Source organism: Phocoena phocoena, chromosome 19 (genome assembly GCF_963924675.1).
Source record: "Phocoena phocoena chromosome 19, mPhoPho1.1, whole genome shotgun sequence".
NCBI lineage: Eukaryota > Metazoa > Chordata > Mammalia > Artiodactyla > Phocoenidae > Phocoena > Phocoena phocoena.
The window spans coordinates 11,694,504-11,714,031 of NC_089237.1; the positions used below are offsets into that span (position 1 = coordinate 11,694,504).

The following is a 19,528-nucleotide window of genomic DNA, read 5'->3' on the forward strand; positions in this document are numbered from 1 at the left end:
TGTGAGACACTGCCTTTGGGCCAATCGGGTCTTCTAGAAGGTTCTGCTGGACCAGCAGAGAGGGGCTTCCCCTGTGACGCACTCATGTTTCTGGGCGGGCACCCCTCACCGGGGCTGCCCCTGCGTCCCACGGCTGGGCTGGCGGAGGCTCGCGTTCTGCTCCCACTGCTGCCGCCCCACGCCCCTCCCCCACCAGCACCCCCTCTCCCACGGCTGCAGCTGTCTCTCTCTGCCTCCAGCCTCCTCCTTCTCTTCTGTCCTTCCTTCCTCCTCGTGCCTCCTCTTCTTGTCCCTCTGTCTTCTCGGGGCTGTGGATGGCAGCTGGGGTCATTGGGTGGCATCCTCAGGGATTCTGGGACTGTGGCAGCAGGGGGTGGCTTGAAGCAGGGCAGGCTCCGTGTCCGGTGAGACCAAGTGAGTGAGGGGGGTCAGACAGGCCGACATCTGGAGGCCACCGGTTTGTGGCTGGAGGGGACTGCCCCAGATCCCCATAATTTCTGGGTCCTGGAGAGCCTGCCTGGTGAGGCTGGGCCTGCCCGGAGCGGGTCCCAGATCGGAGGGGGCTTCTGAGCTGCTTCTCCACCACAGAGGAATCGGGCTGTCTGTGGGGAGATGGCCCCAGCCACGTGACCTGCCAACTGCCCCCAGAATCCACACAACCGCTGGACCCACTTTCAGGTCCAGGTGGCTGGGGGCTGAGCAGCTGGGCTGGGGAGGGGGCCGACTCCCAGGCAGGAGGGGGTCGGGGGTCTTGGTGCCGCAGCTTGGTACAGGCTTGAGACTAGAGTTCCCCTTCCACCGTGAGTAAGCTGGATGTGCCCCCCAGGGTGGAGAAGGAGCGGGGGGAGTGTCCTGTTGTTTCTCGCCTGCCACCACAGGCATCAGACAGAATTAAAGGCCAGGAGCCCTTTTCAGAGCCTGGGCCAGGAAGGAGACCGGTTTGGTGGCAGCGTGACCCTGGGAAGCAGCATCCCTCAGGGCCGGCCCAGCCCGTGTGTGACTCCCTCACACAAGAACAAGTCACCACCTTGCGCACACTTGGAGCCAGGCGTGCACACCCACGTCCAGAGTGCACCCTCGGAGCCTCTGCCGCAGACCTGCATGCACGTCTGTGCCTGTGTGCACGGCCATTGCCCACATGCACGCTCAGCCATGCACACACACCCAGACACACCCTGAGTGCCCACACGTAGTCCCTTCGCTGTCTCTGTGCCCCTGTGCACAGACACACACAGAGGCACACACAGTATCTCACGCCTGGGCCACTGGTGGGTTCCAGCCCAGCAGGGAACGTCCCTGGTGGCATCAGGAATTGAGCTTGCAAACTCGTGTACACCTAGAGTGGGTCTGGTGGCCGGTGGTGTGGTTGGTGCAGCCTCTGTGGCCCCTGCTGTGGCCACTTTGGGTTTCCTGTGGGGCAGTCCAAAGCGGCCCCTCCCACCAGGGCCTGGTATCCCCATCCCTGTCCCCCTCCCCCCATTCTGCTCCTGGGTGGTCAGACAGATGGACACCCACCTGCCTTCGAGCAGGCTGGACTGAAGCTTCTCCACCCCCCGTCCATGCGGACACCCAGGGTGGACATCCTCCCTCCCCTTCCCTCTCCTGGAATGAGAGGAATGTGGGCCGGGTCCACACAGTGGGTTGTTATCCTTCCTGCCTCCTCTTCTCCAGTCCGCTCCCTCTGGAGCCTGGCCCAGCACCAGAGGGGCACTTTGGCCTCCTAGGCAGGCCGCCCCTGGTGTCCTGAGGGAGACCCAGGGATGGCCTCAGGGGGCTGGAGGCCGTGGGGAGCCTGAGCAGGTGTGAGCAGGAGGGCGGGAGCTGTTTCGAGCGGAGGGTGCAGCCGCCAGACGCAGAGCTGGGGAGCCCGGTGCCAGCAGCCTGTCAGCTGGGCCTCCAGAAGCATCAGGAGAGCCTGGGAAGGGGCTTGCCTCTCAGCAGCGGCCGCCAGCCGTCGCAACGAGGCCCTTTTTGTTTTTTACAACCAGTTTCACCGTTTCCAGAAAAGGTAGCTCACTTAAGTCAAAACAAATGCTCGTTTTGCTGTAGCTCTGCGCTCCCGCTCGCTCTCCCCAGCTCTCCGAGGCCCTTCTCTGTCCCTCTGTCAGCCTGGCATGAAGGTGGAGGCTGGAGGGAGAGGGGGTGAGCAGGCACGGTGCGCACCTGGCTGTCCAGGGCTCTGGGCCTGGCCTCTGGTGTGCCAGCCCCTCGCGCTCTGGGGGCTTTGCTGCCAGTCAGCCCCTCCCTGGACTGGAGGCTCCCCAGGATAGCACGTGGGCTCCAAGGCAGGAACACCCTCAGCACCCCTCGGGCCTGCCCAACATCTGTTGACCGTCTTGGCTGCAGCAGGTGGGCCTGGCACGGGTTGACAGAGGAAGGCCCCTCCCCCTGGTTTTGCCTGGGCATGTGCGGTCGCCTCTACCACGGCCAGCACATAGAGGCCCTGTGAGCAAAGGCTGGGCTTAGTGGTCAGGGCACTCCCGCCCGGCTCCGTCCAGCTGGGGCAGCTGGGAGGGAAGTAGCCACACAGCCAGGGTCCAGGTACCGCCTGTCTCCCGGTCCAGGTTGTCTGGGCCTTGGAGCGTGGGAAAGGTTGGGCCTCCGGGGGTGGGGCCTGGCCTGAGGAACTGGGCCATGGCAGTGGGTGGGGGGTGTCGACCAGCCCTCCTGGGCATTCTGGCTTCCGGAGTGGTTTTCTCAGCCAGCCCGGCACCCGGGCCAGGCCTCCGTGGTGTCCTAGGCAGAGCTGAGGCAGCGCTGGAGTTGGGGCTGGAGCCCTGTGTCTGGGGCCGCAAACCCTGGATTGGGCCAGCCGGGCAGTGGGGATGGCCAGCTGGGGGCTGGTGCGTAGTACAGAATGGCCTGCCTCACACAGCCTGACACCTCACACAGCATTCGGGTCCCTGTCCCAAGACGATGCTAACCTTGGCCAGATCGCTGTGATGAGAGCCTGCAGAGGATACAGGGCACTGGCCACCGTGACCATGCTCACTGGAGGGGCCAGGGCAGCCTTGGAGTGGACAAGCCTCATCCAAACCCCAGCCCGGGCACTTGGGGCCGTGGGGCCAACACTGATGATGCCCGTTCCTTTGTCAGCCCCGTGGTGGGACCGCCACCTGGGATCGCAAAGACCTGAATTGATACAAGGTTCATAAAGCCCTTGCCGTGAGAAGGGCTAGTGCAGATGGTGACAGGATCGGAGCTCCCGGCCCGGGGGGCTCTGAGCTGAAAGCCCCTTTGGCCCTCCCTGCTGCCTGGGGCTCCCACTGTCCCCTCCCAGGTTGCTAACCACAGCACTCCGTGGGCAAGGACCTTGCCAAGAGGAAAGAAGCCTCCAGCCCAGTTCCCGGCCAGACTTGGCCGTGCAGCTCCAGCCCTGGCCAGGGCCCAGGCCGCCTCTGCTCAGGCTCTGTCTGGGCCTGGCTACTGGTCGGCGGGCGGGGGCTGGGGAGGTGGCAGCCAGGTCTGCCCACGCCTCTGCTGGCTGGGCACGGTGCCATGGCCAAACTCCTTGGAGGTGGAAGTGACACAGGAGCCCGCACGCTCTGTCTGAGGGTCAGGAGCCAGCTGGGGGGGATGGGGGGACTCTGGGTACCAGCAGTCCCCTCCCCCACACCCACCATGGCAGTGCCCGCCCAGCAAAGCCTGTAGGACTTTGTCTGCTTCCAAACTTCTAGCCCAGGATGGCGGGGGAGAAACGGACCCCTTCAGATCAAGGCTCATGGAGCCCCATCGTGCAGGGCCCAGGCTGGGGGGCCCGTCAGGGAGTTGTCTTTGCACCTGCCCAGCGTGCATCCCCCAGGGCTGGCCTGCTGGTCAGAGAGTATGAGAGCCCTTGGCAGGACCTGCTGCCGTGGGCTGGGGTTTTCAGAGGAGAGGCCACCTGGGTACCTGCACAGGTCTCCCACCAGGGCGAGTGGGTGAGTGCCCAGAAGGTGGTCCCTGGGACACGTACGTGTGTGGCTCTGCCCCAGGGCAGTGGGGTCTCCCGTGACCTCTGTTTCCTGCCTTGCTGTGTCTATCACTTGAACGTCTTACAGTGAAGACATAAAGACATAATATTCATGTGACAAGCCTCTTCCGTTTTCAACATGAAAGGAAAAAGGAGGGAAAAGACACCCCAGATAAATGGCCCAGACGGAGGCAGGACACAGGGGGCTGCAAGCTGCCCACGAGGCTGGGAGAGGTGGAGTGGCAGGGGCAGCCCAGAAGGCTCGGAGCAAAGGGGGGCCCTGGAGAGCCCAGAACCGAGGCCAGAGGGCGGGGCTGGAGCGCTGTCCCATTTGCTCACTTACCACACTCTGGGACAGAGGTTCCTTCATTATGGACTCAGGAAGGGCCCCAAGAGGGTCCCCCAAGTTGGGAGACTGGCTGGCGTGGGGCAAGGTAGGCACACAGCAGGAAACTGCCTGTTACTGGTTTGTCCCCTGCCCCGTAGAGCCGGGACTGGGGCTGGCTGAGCTACAGCACCCCCCCGCAAATCTCCCATGCAGTGGGACCCCCTTCTGGGATGGTGTCAAAACAGGCACCCTTGAGAGTCCCCACCCAGGGCCAGGATCGGTCTCCCAGGGGAGGAGGGCATGAAGTCCCATGCCTCCCCCACCCCCACCCCAATTCCAGCTTAGGGGACCAGTCAGGTCAGACACCCCTCTGGGCCTCAGGCCTGCTTCCTACCTGCCCCTGCCCCAGGTGGGTGGTCCTTGGGGGTGTGGGTGGTGGGTCTGCAGAGGTGGCCTGCTGCCCGTGCAGGGCCCCCAGGTGTGGGAGGCCCTGTGAGGGGGCCGCCTCTGAGCCTCGGTTTCCCTGGATCCTCAAACCGGAAGGGCCCTATGGAATGCCAGGCTGCTTCTTCCACCCAGCCTGGGGCCTGCCCACTGCCCCCGCCCACCGTGGTGTGGGAGAATTCAAGGTTCTCAGGCCACGCTCCTGGAGAAACCCTTTATCCAGACCGACTCCTGGACTCAGTTGCTTCCCACTGTCCCCGGGAAGGGCAGGGCGGAGGAACTTCCCTGGGAGGGTGCGGGGGTGGGAAGGCCTGGGGGACATGGGGTGGGCCCGGGCGAGGCAGGAAGAGGCCTCAGTCATCCCACAGGCATGGCCCTCTGCCTCCAGGGTCCCTGGAGCACAGCAGGGGCCGCCCTCCATCTCCTGCAGGCTCTACCCGCCCGCCTGGGAGTCCAGCACTTCCCTTCCCAGCCCAGAGTCCCCTCCCCTGGCTGGACATGCCTGTGGTCTGGCTGGGGCCCACGGAAGTCCCAGCCTTGCGGTCTGGGAAGTCCCTGGCTCCTGGGCACCTTCGCCCCCTGCCCCTGGGTCCTCTCACGGTCTCCCTTTGGCCTGATACCCACCACAGAGGTCAGTTCACACCCTGGTGCCCAGCAGTTCTCACAGACGCTTCCTCTGAGGCCCGTGACGAGGAGAGGCCTCTCTCATCCACATGTCTCATTCCCGCACGGGAGTGGAGGGAAGGGGAGGGGAGCGGCCAGGGTCCCGGCGGGGCAGCCCCTCCCTCTCCCCCGCTTCGGGCCCTGCCGCCTCTCTGCTGAGTCATGGGGTGTCTGGGAAGCTCCCGGGGCCAAGCCAGGCTGGATGAGGCATCACAAATTCCCCCTGCCTCCCGGGCAGGGGAACGGCTGCCCTGCCTCACCTTGGGCCGGGCCTGCAGCCTCCTGGGGCCGCCAAAACCCTTGCAAACCCCGCCAGGCCCCTACACTCAGCCTAATGGGATGGTGAGCCCCCAGGTTCCACTTCCCTGTCCCCTGGGATGGTCCCAAGCTAGGCTCTCTGCCCATGGAGCAGAGGTGACAAGGTGCCGGGGGCCCTGCTGGGGTGGGGGCTGAGCAGTACAGCCCAGACCACCCACCAGGCGCTGCTCTGCGCAGAGTACTCTGTGTACATCCTTCCTATGCAATCCCCTGGTCGCCACGGTAACCTGGGGAGGCTTGATCATCCTGGCCTTGGCCACTGGGCTTGGGCAGATAGGGTATACAGTGTCGGAGGGTGCAGGTGGACAGGCTACGGAGGCTGGCTGCCAGGGGAAACGCCAAGAGTGTCCTGGACCATAAGTGACTGCCTGCATCCCGATGCCGCCGGTCAGGGCCTGACCCTGAGAAACCCTGGGGGCGTTAAAGCAGATCCTGACACTTCCATCCTCAGGCTCCTCTTGCATGTCTCTCTTCCTCTGCCTTGGTTTCTTTTCTTGGTCACCTGGGAGAGGGCACCCCAGTCTGATGAGGTGGTTAACTGGACCTGGGGAGAAGGTTGAAGATGCTGCCTGGGGGAAAGGCTGGCCCTCCCAGTGCCACCCAGGGGGTGGGCAGAGACTGCCGGCACCTGCTGGTCCTGGACCTATCCAGGAGGTACATACTCTAGCAGGTCTGCCGGCAGCTAAGAGGCCTTGGCCTGGGAGAGTCAGAGTCAGAGCCTCCGAGTCGAAGGCCCGCCCACAGGGCCACCTGTTTCCTACAGGCCCTGGGGCCCACAGTACGTGGCACCTGGTTGATGGGGGTGGGGGTGAAGGTGCGTCATTCGGCAAAAGTGCCATTCTTGGGGGTTTTGCAGTAACAAGAGGGTGTCAGGGCCTCAGAGGCCTGAGCGGGCAGCTTCTCCCACCTCGGCTTCTTGGCTGTTTGAAGACAGAAGCCCAGGGAGCTTGGGACCTGATAGTCAGCCCTGGAGAAGGGCTCCTTAGCGCTGTCCCTGCCCAGACTCACTCTTGCCCCCTGTGTCCACAGCCGGCAGCCGCCTGATGGGGAACTCTCCGGCTTCCTCTTTCATGGGCAGTTTCCTCACCAGCAGCCTGGGCTCAGCGGCCTCCGCACATCCCAGTGGCCCCAACCCCTCCCCCTCGGATCAGGCCTACCGTGGCTCCCACCCCACCACCTCCCAGATCTGGTTCTCCCACTCCCACGAAGGTAAGTCGGGGCCGGGGCTCCCAGCCGCACCCCACGGCTGGAGCCACTGACTGTGGTGCCCAGGGCCAGTGGTGAGGCAAAGGGCTCCCCCGCTGTGGCTGGCAAGAGTCAGCTGGCAGACCGTGCCAAGCACTCTGGCGAGGGGCTGCCTCCCTGTTGAGGAGGCCCCCACGGGGGAGGTGGTAATTGGTTGGAAACAGGGGGCCAGTCTCGCCAGTCAGTGATCCTGGCCAGATGTGCACCAGAGATGGTCAGAGAGGGAAGAAGGGGGTGGGGCCAGGAAGGCTCTGGGGAGCCGGGGAAATGTGGAACACAGCTGGGCCGGCCGGGCAGGGCTGCGCCCACCTCCTAGACTCGGGGAGGCATGGGCTCCAGATGTGTCAGCTGGGAGGGAGGGGTGGGGAGGAGAGAGCTGTCAGCAGACTCCAGCTGCCACCCTGGGGGCCTGGCCGAGAACAGAGCCCCTCCCGGTCCCTTCCTCCCCTTGGTTGCAGCCTCGTACACACAGTAGGTGCCTCATATGTGTCTCAGGCCTCGTAGCTGGCAGAAGGGCCCCTGCACACCCTTCTAGGACCTTGGGGCTCCCCTTGGCTTTCCCACAGAGGGACAGAGCTCCGCACCGCCCAGCTCCCCACTGTCCGCTCAGCCCCTGGGCACTGTGACGTGGGCAGAGGCCCTGGGCCCCAGTGTCCCCCACCCGAGGTTCCTGGTATTGGCTTGGCCACCACAGCGTGGGAAGGGTTAAACCCGACAGCGGCTGGCACACGGAGAGGTAATTGCAGTTGGCAGCGGGCACAGAGGGCTCTCCGCTCCTGGCACCGGCACCGCCGTAACTCAATGACTGCTGAGCAGCGGGCGTTGTGTTTGCAGAACACGTGGACCCACACACCGCGCCCGCTGCCACCCGCGTTCCAGGCGGGGAGATTAGCGCCCAGTGCTGCTGGAGAGCGAGAGAAACTTCTCTTTGTGCAACAAGAAAGGGGCTGTTTTCCAAACAGGACAGGTGACGAGTGAGGGACAGTTGTTAAAATAATCTGGGCTTTAAGCGCCGTGTGGAGCGCACATGTTGGGCAGGCGATAAGGAGCCGTTCGCCTCCCCGGTGGAGGGGAGGCCGGGCTGGCCCTGAGGACCCAGGTGGGCAGAGCAGGCTCCCTGGCCGAGACACCTCTGCTGCCTGCTTCCCACCCCTGCCTCTTAGCAGCCTCCCCGGGGGAGACCTGGTGCAACAGTGCCAGGCCCTGGTTCAGGGCTTCCTGGGCCGGCTGTGGGTGGACCCCACAAGCTCGTGGCACCCCTCGCTCCCCTGCTCTTTCCAGCCCTTCCGCCTTCTGTGGCTGTCAGGCCCACTCCTGGCCCTGGTGGGAGCATCTGGCTCCCAGGACGTCTGTGGGAGGGAGGAGAGGGCCGATTGCTGTGGCGAGGGCAGGGGATACCCACAGCAGCCACGTGGGACCACCTCGACCGAAGTAACGGCCGCTGCCCTGCCCTGGCCCAGCCACAGGTGTGTGGGCACAGCCAGGCTGGCTGCAACGGTGGCCCCTGGTCAGGGTCGGGATGGCAGAGGTCTGCGTCAGGAGACATATATCCCCCGCCGCTCTGGCCCACCCTTGGGGACCTCGCCGGCAAGGAGGGCAGTTTGTGGGCAGTGCCACCTGCCCTGGGGCCCGGGGAGAAGGTGCCCCTGTCTTGCCCCTCTGGGGACTGCTGGGGAGAGGCGGGTGGGAGGCAGCCTGCAGATGGCACCCTCAACGGCCTCCAGACACTCACTTCCCCCGGCCAACGGCTGCCTTGGCGGAGCTGCTTGTGGGACACCCCGCCGCCCACAGCCACAGCCTCAGAGCCACCTGGCAGTGACAGTTGTCACCACCCAGTGGGATGGGACCAGCGTGGGGGTAGCACCCTGGCTGTGCCGGCCCCCTACCCACCCTACCCATCCTGCATGTTGGGGAGGCAGCTACTTCGAGGCAAGGGCAGTCTGAGCAGCCCTGAAACAGCCCCGGGTCCTCCTCAGGCTGGACGTGCCCACGGTCTCACGGGGGAGGGCACGCATGTGGGGCACTGGGCTCAGTGGGCAAACACTGGTGGATGCAGGACAAGGGGAAGCAGATGGGGCCTCCGAGCCTCCCACCTCCACACAGCCTCTGGAACACGGGGTGGGTGGGGAGCAGGGCCCATCCGGGGCTAAAGATGAGTGTGGGAGAGCAGCAGCCCCCGGGGAGAGCACCCCAGCCTGCCGGGTCCCACCTGAGGTAGCTAGTGCATCTGTCCTGGGGACCACACCACCTCCCAGGCCTGTGCCTCGGTCTCCCCCTCACACTCCCCCCTTCTCTGCCTCCGGGTAGGCTGCCCAGCTTGGGATCCCCTTCCTACGGGGTTCCCCTGCCCTCCGCCCTCTGCAGCCTCGCTCCGACAGGCCACGTGGTGTGGCTGCCTCGCTGTGAGCTCCCGGCATAGAGGCCGGCGGGCGGGCGGGCGGGGCTGGGCCGAGTGGCAGTGCTTGCTGGCGGGCTGCCCTGGCAGCTTGCCGGGCTGCTAGTTTGACTGGGTGCCAGCTGGCTCCCTGCGTGCCGGGGCCTGTTTCTCTGCCGTGTGTGTTCAGGGGAAAGGGGGGAGAGGTGGGCGGGGGGCACGCGACATGGCTGGAGAGCGGGGGCCGGCAGGCACGGTGGGCTGCCTGGGCGGGCTGCTCAGAGGTCTGACCTCACCCTCATCCTTTCACCACCCCCAGGATGGGTGGGAAGACAGGTGCCTGGCAAAGCCTGCTTGCCGCCCCCTCCCCAGCCTGGGGCTGGTCAGGGCTAGGCCCTTGAAGGGGCTCTTAGCTTAAGGGCAAGGAGGCCAGGATGGGCTCGGGGGATGTCAGCGGGGGCCAGGAGGGGTATGGGCCCAGGCGCCTTTCCACTCCAGGCAGGGCCCCCTAGCTCTCCGTGGGTGGACCCAGTCCACCATCTGTGGGACAACTGCTAGAGCAGGGGCCAGAGCTTCCTGCTTCCCTGGTGGAGCAGCTGGGGTGCAGGAGAAGCACCCCGGAGCTGGAGGAGCCGCCCAGGAACATCTGGCCTGGGGCAGAGCTCGTCTGTGCGGCCCTCGGGCCTCCTGGCCCCCCAGGTTCACCCAAGTGAGGGGTCCTGCCAGAGGCTAGACTTTCCCTTCTGGGGCCTGGGGTGGGGTGGGCGGCGGAACTGGCCCAAGGCAGGGGTGAGCCAGTGTCCAGCCAGCCTGTCCTGGGTGGGTCCTAGCGGGGGTGGGGTACAGCACAGCTGGTCCTATTGGCAGCAAGCCTGGCCCCTCCCCCCCTCCCCCACCCCCGGCGGCCTGGTGGGACCACCCACAGGGCCATGAAAGGGGATTCTGTTCCTGGGGGTTCAGCCTGGGAGGGATGGGGTCCGGAGCTGCTGTGCTCCCACAGCCTGGGCTACTTACGGTCTCTTGTGCCACCTGGAGGGGGAGCCTCGAGAGGCAGCAGGTACATGTGCCAGCGCTGGCCGTTAGCCTGGCCTGGCCTCTTTGTCAGAGCCGCACCCGCCCCGGCAGCCACTTCTCCATCCAAGGCTGGGCTGACCTCCAGTGGGGGCAAGGGCTGCACCAAAGAGCCACTGGGCACCCCCTGCTGTTCCCGGCGCCCCAGCTTCCCTGAGCCCTGTCAGCTGTCCCTCTGTCCCCCTCTGTCCCCTCTGAGGCTTCAGGGCTCACCAGGGCTTCTGGGAGCATGTCTGTGTGAGGGACAAAGGTCCCAGCCAGTGTCACCATCTGTGTGTGGTGACACCGTCTAGAGGAGCCCTCTACCAGCCCTTCTCTGAGGCAGGTCCCTGCCCTGGACCTGGTCCTTTTCCCCCAGACCCTGGCAGCTCCAACCCCTTCTCCTGGCCTCAGTTTTCTTGGTGGCCGAAATGGCCTCTGAACCTGCCCCCACAGGACCACTGACGATCACTGCCCCCCAGCCCGGTGAAGATGCCCCCACGTCTAAGCGGCACCCCTCACTCTGCCCACCTGTCCCTGCCCATGCTGGAGGCGAGGAGCTGGGTCAGTGGGAGCAGCTGGCTCCTCTGAGATCTTGGGACAGCATGGGGGAAGGGCCCGAGCTACCCAGATCCAGATGTGGGGATCAGGGCTGCCCTGCCAGACAGGCCCTCTCCCGCCAGCTTCATCTTAGTCAGAAGGAGGCCTGTCCCGTCTGGACCTCTGACCCCCTCCAGAGCCTTCTTGGGCCAGCCCTCCCTGTGACCTTGGCCCCTCACTTGGCCTTGCCTCAGCCCGCCTCCTCATCAGGGTCCCAGCCTCCGGGGACCCCTCTGTCCTTGCAGGTCCCCTGTAGCAACTGTCCACTGCTGGGCCGGGGGCCGTGGTGCCTTCCCGGGCTGACGTTGCAGCAGGAGTGTGTGTGGGCAGCCCTGGGCCTGACAGGGCTGGGGAGAGGCCTGGTGTCACATCTGGGTGTGGGGCTGGCTTGCATTGTTCCTGTGGCCCCAAGCCCCGTATCTTATAGACACCCCGGGGTGGTGGCGGGGGGAGGCGAGGCTTGGAGTGTGCAAGAAGGCAGAGTGCGGAGCCAGGGGCAGGAGGCCTGGGCAGGGGCGGTGTAAGGGTTCCCTCCAGCTGAGCTCCCTGGCAGTCAGAGCTGCCGAGTGGGGTGTTCCTGAGGGTTTGGGAGGTCATGCCAGCTTGTTCCCAGCTCCAAGCTCTGAGAGTCTGTTATCTTCTCCATCTTTAGTCCTGCAGCGAGCCCTGGGACCCAACCCTCCCCAGCCCGCAGGCCCTGCTCCCTCGCAGGGACTGCTGCCGAGCCCTGCATCTCTGCTCTGTGCGGCCTGAGCCCAGCTCCTCCCTGCGCAGCACGTGCCAGGAGCCCAGGACTGTCCACAACCGCCTGGCTCCTGGGCTAGCTGCCCGCTGCTTTTGTTCCAGAGGTGCCCGCGGCAGCCTGGCACCTCCCCCCGGCTCTGAGCCACTCCTCCCGGCCTGGGAACAGACCGAGGCTGCCAGGCCCAAACCTGGGGTGACTGGGGGTCAGTGTATGTGCGTGATGGGATGGGGTGGGACAGGAATCATCCTGGGCCCCCCTCGGGCCCCTACCCCAGCCCCCAACTGTGAGAGGCCGAGGCCTGGCCACTCCCTGAGGGGCCCAGCTTCCAAAGCCACCTTCAGCCCCAGAAGGGGTCTCGCTAGGCTCCTCCCAGCAAAGCCCAGGGTGGTTGGTCCTGGGAGCTGCACTCCGATGCACGGCCCGGACACCCACGGGTTCTGACCACTGTAAGCCTGAGAGGGCTTATGGACAGAAGCTGGAGTGTTTGGCAAGGAAGAGGAAGGCCGTGGGGAGGGGGCTGTTGCAAGGTTACCCACTTCAGATACTAGAGCAGAGGTGGTGGCAAGCGTCCTCGCAACTTGTTGCCAATGCCCCTCCTGCACCCAGGGCAGACGTTATTAGTCAATCGCAGCACTTTCTAAACTGCATGTGGATGCAGCCTCAGAATCCTTCTTCATCCAGCATTCTGGGTGGTCACCACCGTTTAGTAGTCTTACGCACCACAGTCGAAACCCATTGGCACCCTGAGTGAAAGGGGTGTCACATGGGAGAGAGCCAGCACCCAGTTAGTGTTGGGCATTGGGTCGGGACCCCTAGCCTGGCACGTGTGGCAGAATTCAAAATGACTGGAGTGTGCAGGGCCCCAGGAGCAAGGGTGGTTTGCCTAGGTGTCTGCGGGGATTGCTGTGGGTAGAGAAAGGATGGGATCTGTCAGGGCTGGCAGGACATGGGTGGGGGGATGGCGTGGTCCGGTGGGGCTCTACCCAGAGGGGCTTTAGCCTCTGCTGAGCCCTGGAGGGTGGCCCCGACCCAGAGGAGATGGGTAGTTGAGATGGTCCGATCCGGGTTTCCCAGAGCCTGCCCAGAATGGCTGGCTATGTAAAAGGATGGTTCCTGGTCCCAGGGGTTGGGGGCTCAGCCAGTCATGTTGTGGGCAGCTGCCCTTGGGACCTGATGCCAGAACCCTGCTGGCAGCCCCTGGCCTTAACTCAGGGCTCAGTGGTGGGGAGAACTTTCTAGCAACTGGAGCCTCCAGAGAGGTGGCAATGTCTTTGTCAAGGTGGCATGGGGGGCAGGGGGCATCCGTTGCAGAAGGCCTTGCCCTCGTGGGTGTGCGTACAGGGAGCTGGGGCAGGACCCTGGTAGCATGGGGGTGATCAGAGCCCTGTGCGTCAGGCCCCTGGAAGAGTTTGCTAAGCCTTCAGTGTCTGCACTGAGCTCTGTGGGCCTGGGGGTGGGGATCTCGAGGGACCCTGTGGTGGGAGGTCCCCTGACCCCCACCCCGCTCCGGGGATTCTGGTCCTCTGTTGGCTGGCCATGCACCCCTCCCCCAGGACCTGGCCAGGAACACTCCCACCATAGGGGATGCTGGGGGCGGGGTGCCGGGGCGTCCCAGCAGCCCAAGGACCTGGTCTGTGCTGCCCCTGCCCTGCTCAAGACTGCTTCCACTTCATTGCACCTCATTAGGTGCTGATGGCGTCAACCTTTTGTCCTCCGTTGCCACTTACGTCACAGGATTGGGTTGCCTCCTGGCGACTCAGAGCGTGGGGCCAGGATGGGGGGCATCCTCAGTGAGGTGTTCCCTGAGGCCCAGGGCCTCTCCCCGGAGCTCACCAGGGGCCTCCAAGGCTCCGAGGGCAGCAGGGCCCAGGGATACAGCGTGGGCTCGTGTGTCAGTTGGGGTGATCACAGTAGCCCGACCTCAAGGGGTGTGAGGGCCTGGGAATGATGGGGTTCTGGACCACACCACCCCTGAAAGAGTACTGGGTAGAGGAACTCTGACACCCGTCCCCTGCTCCCTGAGCCCTCTCCAGAGCCCCACACTACCACCACGTTCTCCTCTGCAGAAGCCCCTTCGAGAACCAGGCATCTCCTAGGCTGGACGCAGCGGCCCTGGCTTCTGGTTTCAGAACAGCTGCTCTGATTCAGGAAAATCATTTTTTATTTTCTTCTTCAGTTCAGAGAGTACAGTCTTGTTGGGAAAAGAAAGGGTCCTTTCTGTGGCTGGGCTGGAAGGACTTCTCCCCTTCCTCCCTCGCTGCCCCCCACCCCAGATACCCACCCGTCCGGGCCTCTTTCCTCACACTCGCCCCGGCCGCCCCACTCAGCCCTGGCCCATGCCCCCTCTGCTTCTTCTTCCGTCTCCCCCAGCTGCTCCCTCCTTCCTCCCTGAACCTTAATTCCCCTTCTGGGGTCCCAGAGGGTGGGGCTTCAGGCAGGCTGGAGATGGGGGAAGGGCCCCTGGTAGAGTTCTGTCCCCTCATCCCTGGCCACCATCTCAGGGTCAGAAGTGGAAGGACGTGCATGGCCATCGCCCTCCCACTGCCCCCAAAGGGTGCGGCAGGAAGGAGCCCACCACTTGGCCAGCTGAATGCCTGCTCCCCGGAGGGCGGGTGGGCGGGAGGCCCAGACCTCCCGAGGGGTCATGGGGGTCTGTGCCTGGGAAACGGCGTCTGGGAAGGAGGAATTTACAGACTTCTGTTTACCAAAACGAGGCCCCGTAAAACATTTAACAGCAGCCAATTAAAGGAGGACAGCTGTGGTGGTTTAACCACTCCCCATACTACACACACAGGCCTCAGCCCCCCTGCCCCGGCCCGCCCCCACCCCCGTCCGGCTCTCGGCTTTTGTCAAGTCTTCCAGGAGCTGCGTTTAATCTAGGGAACATCTGCTCCAGATGTGTCTCTGCACACAAACCAGGCCAGTTGGCCAGGCTCTCCGAACTCAGCCGTGCCCTCGCAGGAGGGGGCTGCGGGGGGACAGGCCTGGGGGGCAGTGGGCACCTTCCCTGCGTCCTCAGATGGGCCTGGGATGTGAACCCCCAGTGGGGAGACGTCTTGGGACTTCTCAGAGCTCTCACAACATGCACGCTGGTGGAGAGCCTCCGAATGGGGCTGGCACGGGCCGTGTTCTGCGTGGAGCACCTCTTGGGGATAGCGTTCCAGAGCTTGACCTCAGATCCCCTGGGCTAGAGAACATGACACTGCGTCATTAGGGCTGAACGGTGGCTACTGCCGAGGGGGCTACCAGGAGCAGGGTGCAGGGTGCGCCATTTGGACTGGGGGCCTTGATCCTGGGGCATCCCAGAGTGTCCCTGTTGGATGCCTGCCCATTTCCCATTCTGAGTGGTTCTCCTGGGGCTCCTCGTCCATCCCTACCTCTGAGCTGGGTTCCACAGCCCCACCCACGCTGGCATAGCTCCCCCTCAGCCTCAGACCTGCCAAGGGGCCTCTGGGCCCCCCATGCTCACGGTGAGCTCCAGGGCTGCCCCCCATGCCCCCACAGATGCCCCCAGCGCTGAGACAGAGCCGGCCTTCACTCTCCATCTCAACAGCTGCAGCAACATGGCAGGCCGGCCTCCGGGCCTCTGAGGGCCTGGGGGCCTGGAGGTCTGTGCTATGGCTCTGAGCCTCCCCTTCTGGAAAGGTGTTTGTCTTGTGTATTCTGTGGAGTGGAGCGGAGCGTGAGGCCACGAGTTGCCACAAGGAGTTCCACTGAAACAGCAAAGGGCTCCTGTCCTAAAAGGAGTTTGGAAAACAGTTAATGAGCAGGTTCGCACGGAACTCGCTGACTCAGACTCATCCGTAACTTCGACATGATGCACTAAGTGGGGTGCTGGCACCCTTGCTCCCCAGGCATGGGGCTCACAGCTCCCTTGTTTCAAGGCACAGTTATGACCTTGTTCAAACACTTGCCCTGCGACCCGCGCCTTCCCCTCGGGGACTGCTGCCTCAGGGCCCTGCTCCAGCCCCTCCCTCTCCCTGTCCCTGAGGCCACTGCTCCCTGGGGAGACCCGGTGATTCCTACTCCCTCGTCAAAGCCCAGGAGCCCCAGAAGTCAGGTGGGAAGCCGCTCCCAGCAGCCGGTCACTCTTGGGACAATCATGGGGTCCCCAAGACAAACTCTTCTGGGACTCATTTTCCATGGGGAAAACGTTCAGAGCATTAGCTCAAAGCATGAGTTGTGGAGTAAGACAGCGTCCTGCCCACCCCAGCCCAGCCGACTCGGCCATCCCAGCTGCAGGCCCTCCACCCATCCCTGCCCCCTCACTGCTGGGCCTGGTGGGGAAGGACCAGCTGTGAGGAGCCACATTCCAAGTGGCTGGTAGCTCTGGGCATCCAGCAGACACACCTCCCCTGGATGTGCCTGGCCAGGACGTCAGTGCCTAGATGGGCCTCCCCGGCCAAGTGTTAGTTCTGTCTTCATCCCTTCTGGGGGGCAGGGTGCGTGTCCCAGGTGGCCAGAGCGAGGTCCAGGGTGTGGCTGGTGTTCCTGTGCTGGGCAGGGCCAGGCCAGGAGGACAAGTCCAGGCCCCTCAGAGGGACAGAGAGGGGCCTGCTTGACCTGACTGGGAAGCTCCAGGGAGGGTCTCAGGCTAGGGACCAATGCAGGGAACTCTCCTGGGGGCGATGCTGCCATGGCTGGGCACCAGCTCCTTTTGCAGATCTCACAGCACAGAGGAGGCCTGGCTGGTGGAGAGCCCCATACCTGCGGCCTCCAGCAAGGCAGAAGCCTGTCACACCCAACTAAGTCAGCCGCGGGGTGTGGGTCACTGACCCCAGAGCTGCTTGCTCACCTGGAGGCTATGGATGGTGCAGGCCCAGGTTGTGTCCAGCCCTGCCCCTCCTGGCCAGAAGCTCAGCCAGGGCTGCAAGGGCCTCTGTCCACTGTGTGTGACCACCGCGTCTCCCTCCTCCCAAGACGCTCTCCAGAGCCCCTTTTGTTGCCCTGCCTCAAAGCTCCCGCACTGCTAAGTGCTGCTGGGTGAGAAATCAAAGGCTCCCTCCTCCATCCTCCACTCTCTCCCCAGCCCATCAGCAATTCAATTTGTGCCACACCGGAGGGATGGTATTAGTCGAGTCAGAGTTAATATGATGTATTGATGGGTTGATTTCCCACCGGCGGGCTGCACGCACCAGGCTCCACGGGGCATCGCTCCCGGGCCACCCGCCAGCTTCTCGCCTCCCTGGGGTCAGGGCGGGTGCGAGCCTGGGGCCTGGAGGTGCCTCTACAGCTGTCTCCTTGCTTCTCTAGCTCCAGGGTACCCCAGATTTTCAGGGAGTCTGGCATCTACCTTCCTACCCATGAGCCACTTGGATCACCATGGAAACAGCAATGTTCTCTATGGGCAACATCGTTTCTATGGAACCCAAAAAGGCAAGTGCTGGTGTGGGGCCGTGAGGGATCGCGTGGGGCCTGGGGCACAGGTCATCCTGGAGGGGTGGAGGGCAGGGCTGGGGGCTTCTGGGGTGCCAGGTAAAGGTGGCCAGCCTGGGTGAACCCTCACCTCCAGGTCTCAGGCCACGGCAGGGATAGGGGCTGGAGGAGGGTGGGCCTGCTTCTCAGGCCGCTGGAGACTTTGAACTGCAGGGCCCAGGACCACAGCCAAGCAGCAGGTTACATGCCGGGGTCAGGCGAGCTGGCTGAAAACACAGCCGTGCTCCCTGAGCTCTCGTGGCTCAGATGGAAGCATTGCAAACAACCGTGGCCCTGAGGGGTGGCACCCAGGTCCCTCAGCACCTGGCCTTTTGCTGTAGCACCCCCCGCCCCGCCCCAGCAGGGGTCCCAGGGACATCGGGTGGGAGTAGGGAAGGCCCCCCAGAAGCCTGTACTTTGTGCCTCACCAAGCTAGGCAACACGAGGCCCAGGACCCACCCCACACCTGGGCCTGAGGTCAAGACCGGGCAGGGGAGGGGTGGCGGGGGGGTGGGGGCGGCAGCAGGGAAGGGGGGCAATAGTGTGCCCCCAGCAGACAGAGGAACATCTACCCTGTTGGCAGGAGGTGTCGCTGGAGAGGGGATGCTGAGGTTGAGGCTTTGCTGATGAGAAGGCGGGGTTGGTGGAGCCATGGGGAGGGCATTCCGTGAAGAGGGCATGCTCACGCCATGCGCACACACACTCACACGTCTGCGTGCAGAGGCCCAGCCTCAAGGAGCCTGTGGGAGATGTAGCCACCTGGAGATGAGACAGGTGTGGGGAGTGGCCTGAGGCCTTGGTGCCCTGTCTCCAGGATTTTCCTTGGTGGGGTGACGTCTCATTTGCATTTTATAAAGATCTTCTGGGGGTGGTGCCCAAGAAGCTGGGGCAGAGAGGTTTTTCGGTTAGTTACTGCGTTCAGATGACAAATAATGGACTTGAATGGGGACATGGGATCCCATGGGAGACCTGAAATGGGCATGAGGGTCAGGGGGTTCCCAGACACCCCCCATTTGTGGCCCAGGCTGTAGGAGGGCGGCGCATCTGCAGAGGAGCAGTTCGGAGGGGAGGGGTGAGTTCAGCTTCCATGCAGAGGGACTGGGGGACCTGCCTTCCCAGGGGTGACTGGACATTCATGGTGGGGGGTCAGTGCTAGAGGGGCGGGTTAAGAGGTTGACCCAGGCCAAGGAGAGGGACCACCTGGGTAAGGAGGGTGGATAAGGACAGAAGCAGCTCTGGGGAGCCCAAGGAGCCCCAAGATCAGGGCTCTGAGTGGGGGTCGGCTTCAGGTGGCAGCAGCTAAGCAGGAGAGAGTCCTGAAGGGTCTCACAGAAGGAAGGGGACCCCAGGGAGGTGACCCTGCGAGGCAGGTTGGGGGCGGGCCTGTGGCCAGCCCTCCTGCCCTTCCACCGCCGTCCCCAGCCCCTTCTCACAGCCTCCCACTCTGTGACCTCAGCTTGTCTATGTCCTGGAGCCCATCTTGCATCTTTGTCCAGGCAGGGCTAGGGAAGGCCTTGGCCCAGCCCAGGGCTGGCCAGCTTTGATTGGTGCAAGTAAGACCCCGCCTACAGACAGGGCCAGGAGAGCTCCCCAGCCCCATCAAGGGTAGGGACAGACGCTGGATGCTCCCAGGGAACCAAGTCTCCTCGGGGCTGGAGGCCAGGTGCACTGCTGCCCAGAGGACAGAGCCCCGCAGGCCTCGGGCTGAGTGCCTCAAACTCCCACAGCAGCCTCAATGTGTGCTGCTGGCAGTGCATCAGGAGCAAGCAGGTGGTCCCAGCCCCAGAGATCGGAGCCACAGCTAGCGACCCCCTCCAGGGTGTGGGCCACTGGCTTCCAGGAGCACTCACTGGCTGGTGGCCTCCGGCTTTCACAGTGCTGTGGTGGAGCCCCACCCAAGAACACTTTAGTTTTGGAAATTGAGCTAATTAGGTTTAGCTACACTCTTCCCCCTTGCTTTAATTAGCAGGAAATTGACAAGTAATTTACATGACTCAGGACGGTTTTACAAGTTCTGAAGGTTTCTTTTGTTCCCTCTCTGCTCCATGCCATCCAGGGTGCCAGCTGGGTGTAGATGGGGTTGGCCCCCCAGGGTCCCCAGAGACAGGCTTAGGGAGCTGTGGGTGTCCCCAGGGCTGGCTGGGGACCCAGGTAGAGAGCAAGGCACCCCAGGTTGAGGGCCCATGCTGGACAGCAAGCCATGGCCCAGCACAGGGAGCTGGGGGTACGCCTACCACCCACCCAAGCTGGATGGGCCCAGAGCTGTAGAGGCATTGAGAGCCCATAGTGGACTAGGTGGGGACGGCCATCTGGGACCATTTTCCTTTCTTTAAATGATCATCCTAGGCTGGGGTCCTCCAGGGTATTCAGGAGGTAGGTGGGCCGGGTCCTTCG

General features: G+C 64.0%; 1 protein-coding gene across 2 annotated transcripts in view; it reads left to right on the top strand.

Annotated features, from left to right (window-relative positions):
• The window catches only part of BAHCC1 (BAH domain and coiled-coil containing 1), a 53,832-nt gene that overhangs the window by 12,677 nt on the left and 21,627 nt on the right, over positions 1-19,528 (top strand). For both annotated transcript variants that reach the window (XM_065897302.1, XM_065897303.1), the window contains exons 2-3: positions 6,735-6,914; positions 16,973-17,095. In XM_065897302.1, coding sequence (XP_065753374.1) covers positions 6,735-6,914; positions 16,973-17,095 — 303 coding nt within the window. The remainder of the gene's footprint in view (positions 1-6,734; positions 6,915-16,972; positions 17,096-19,528) is intronic.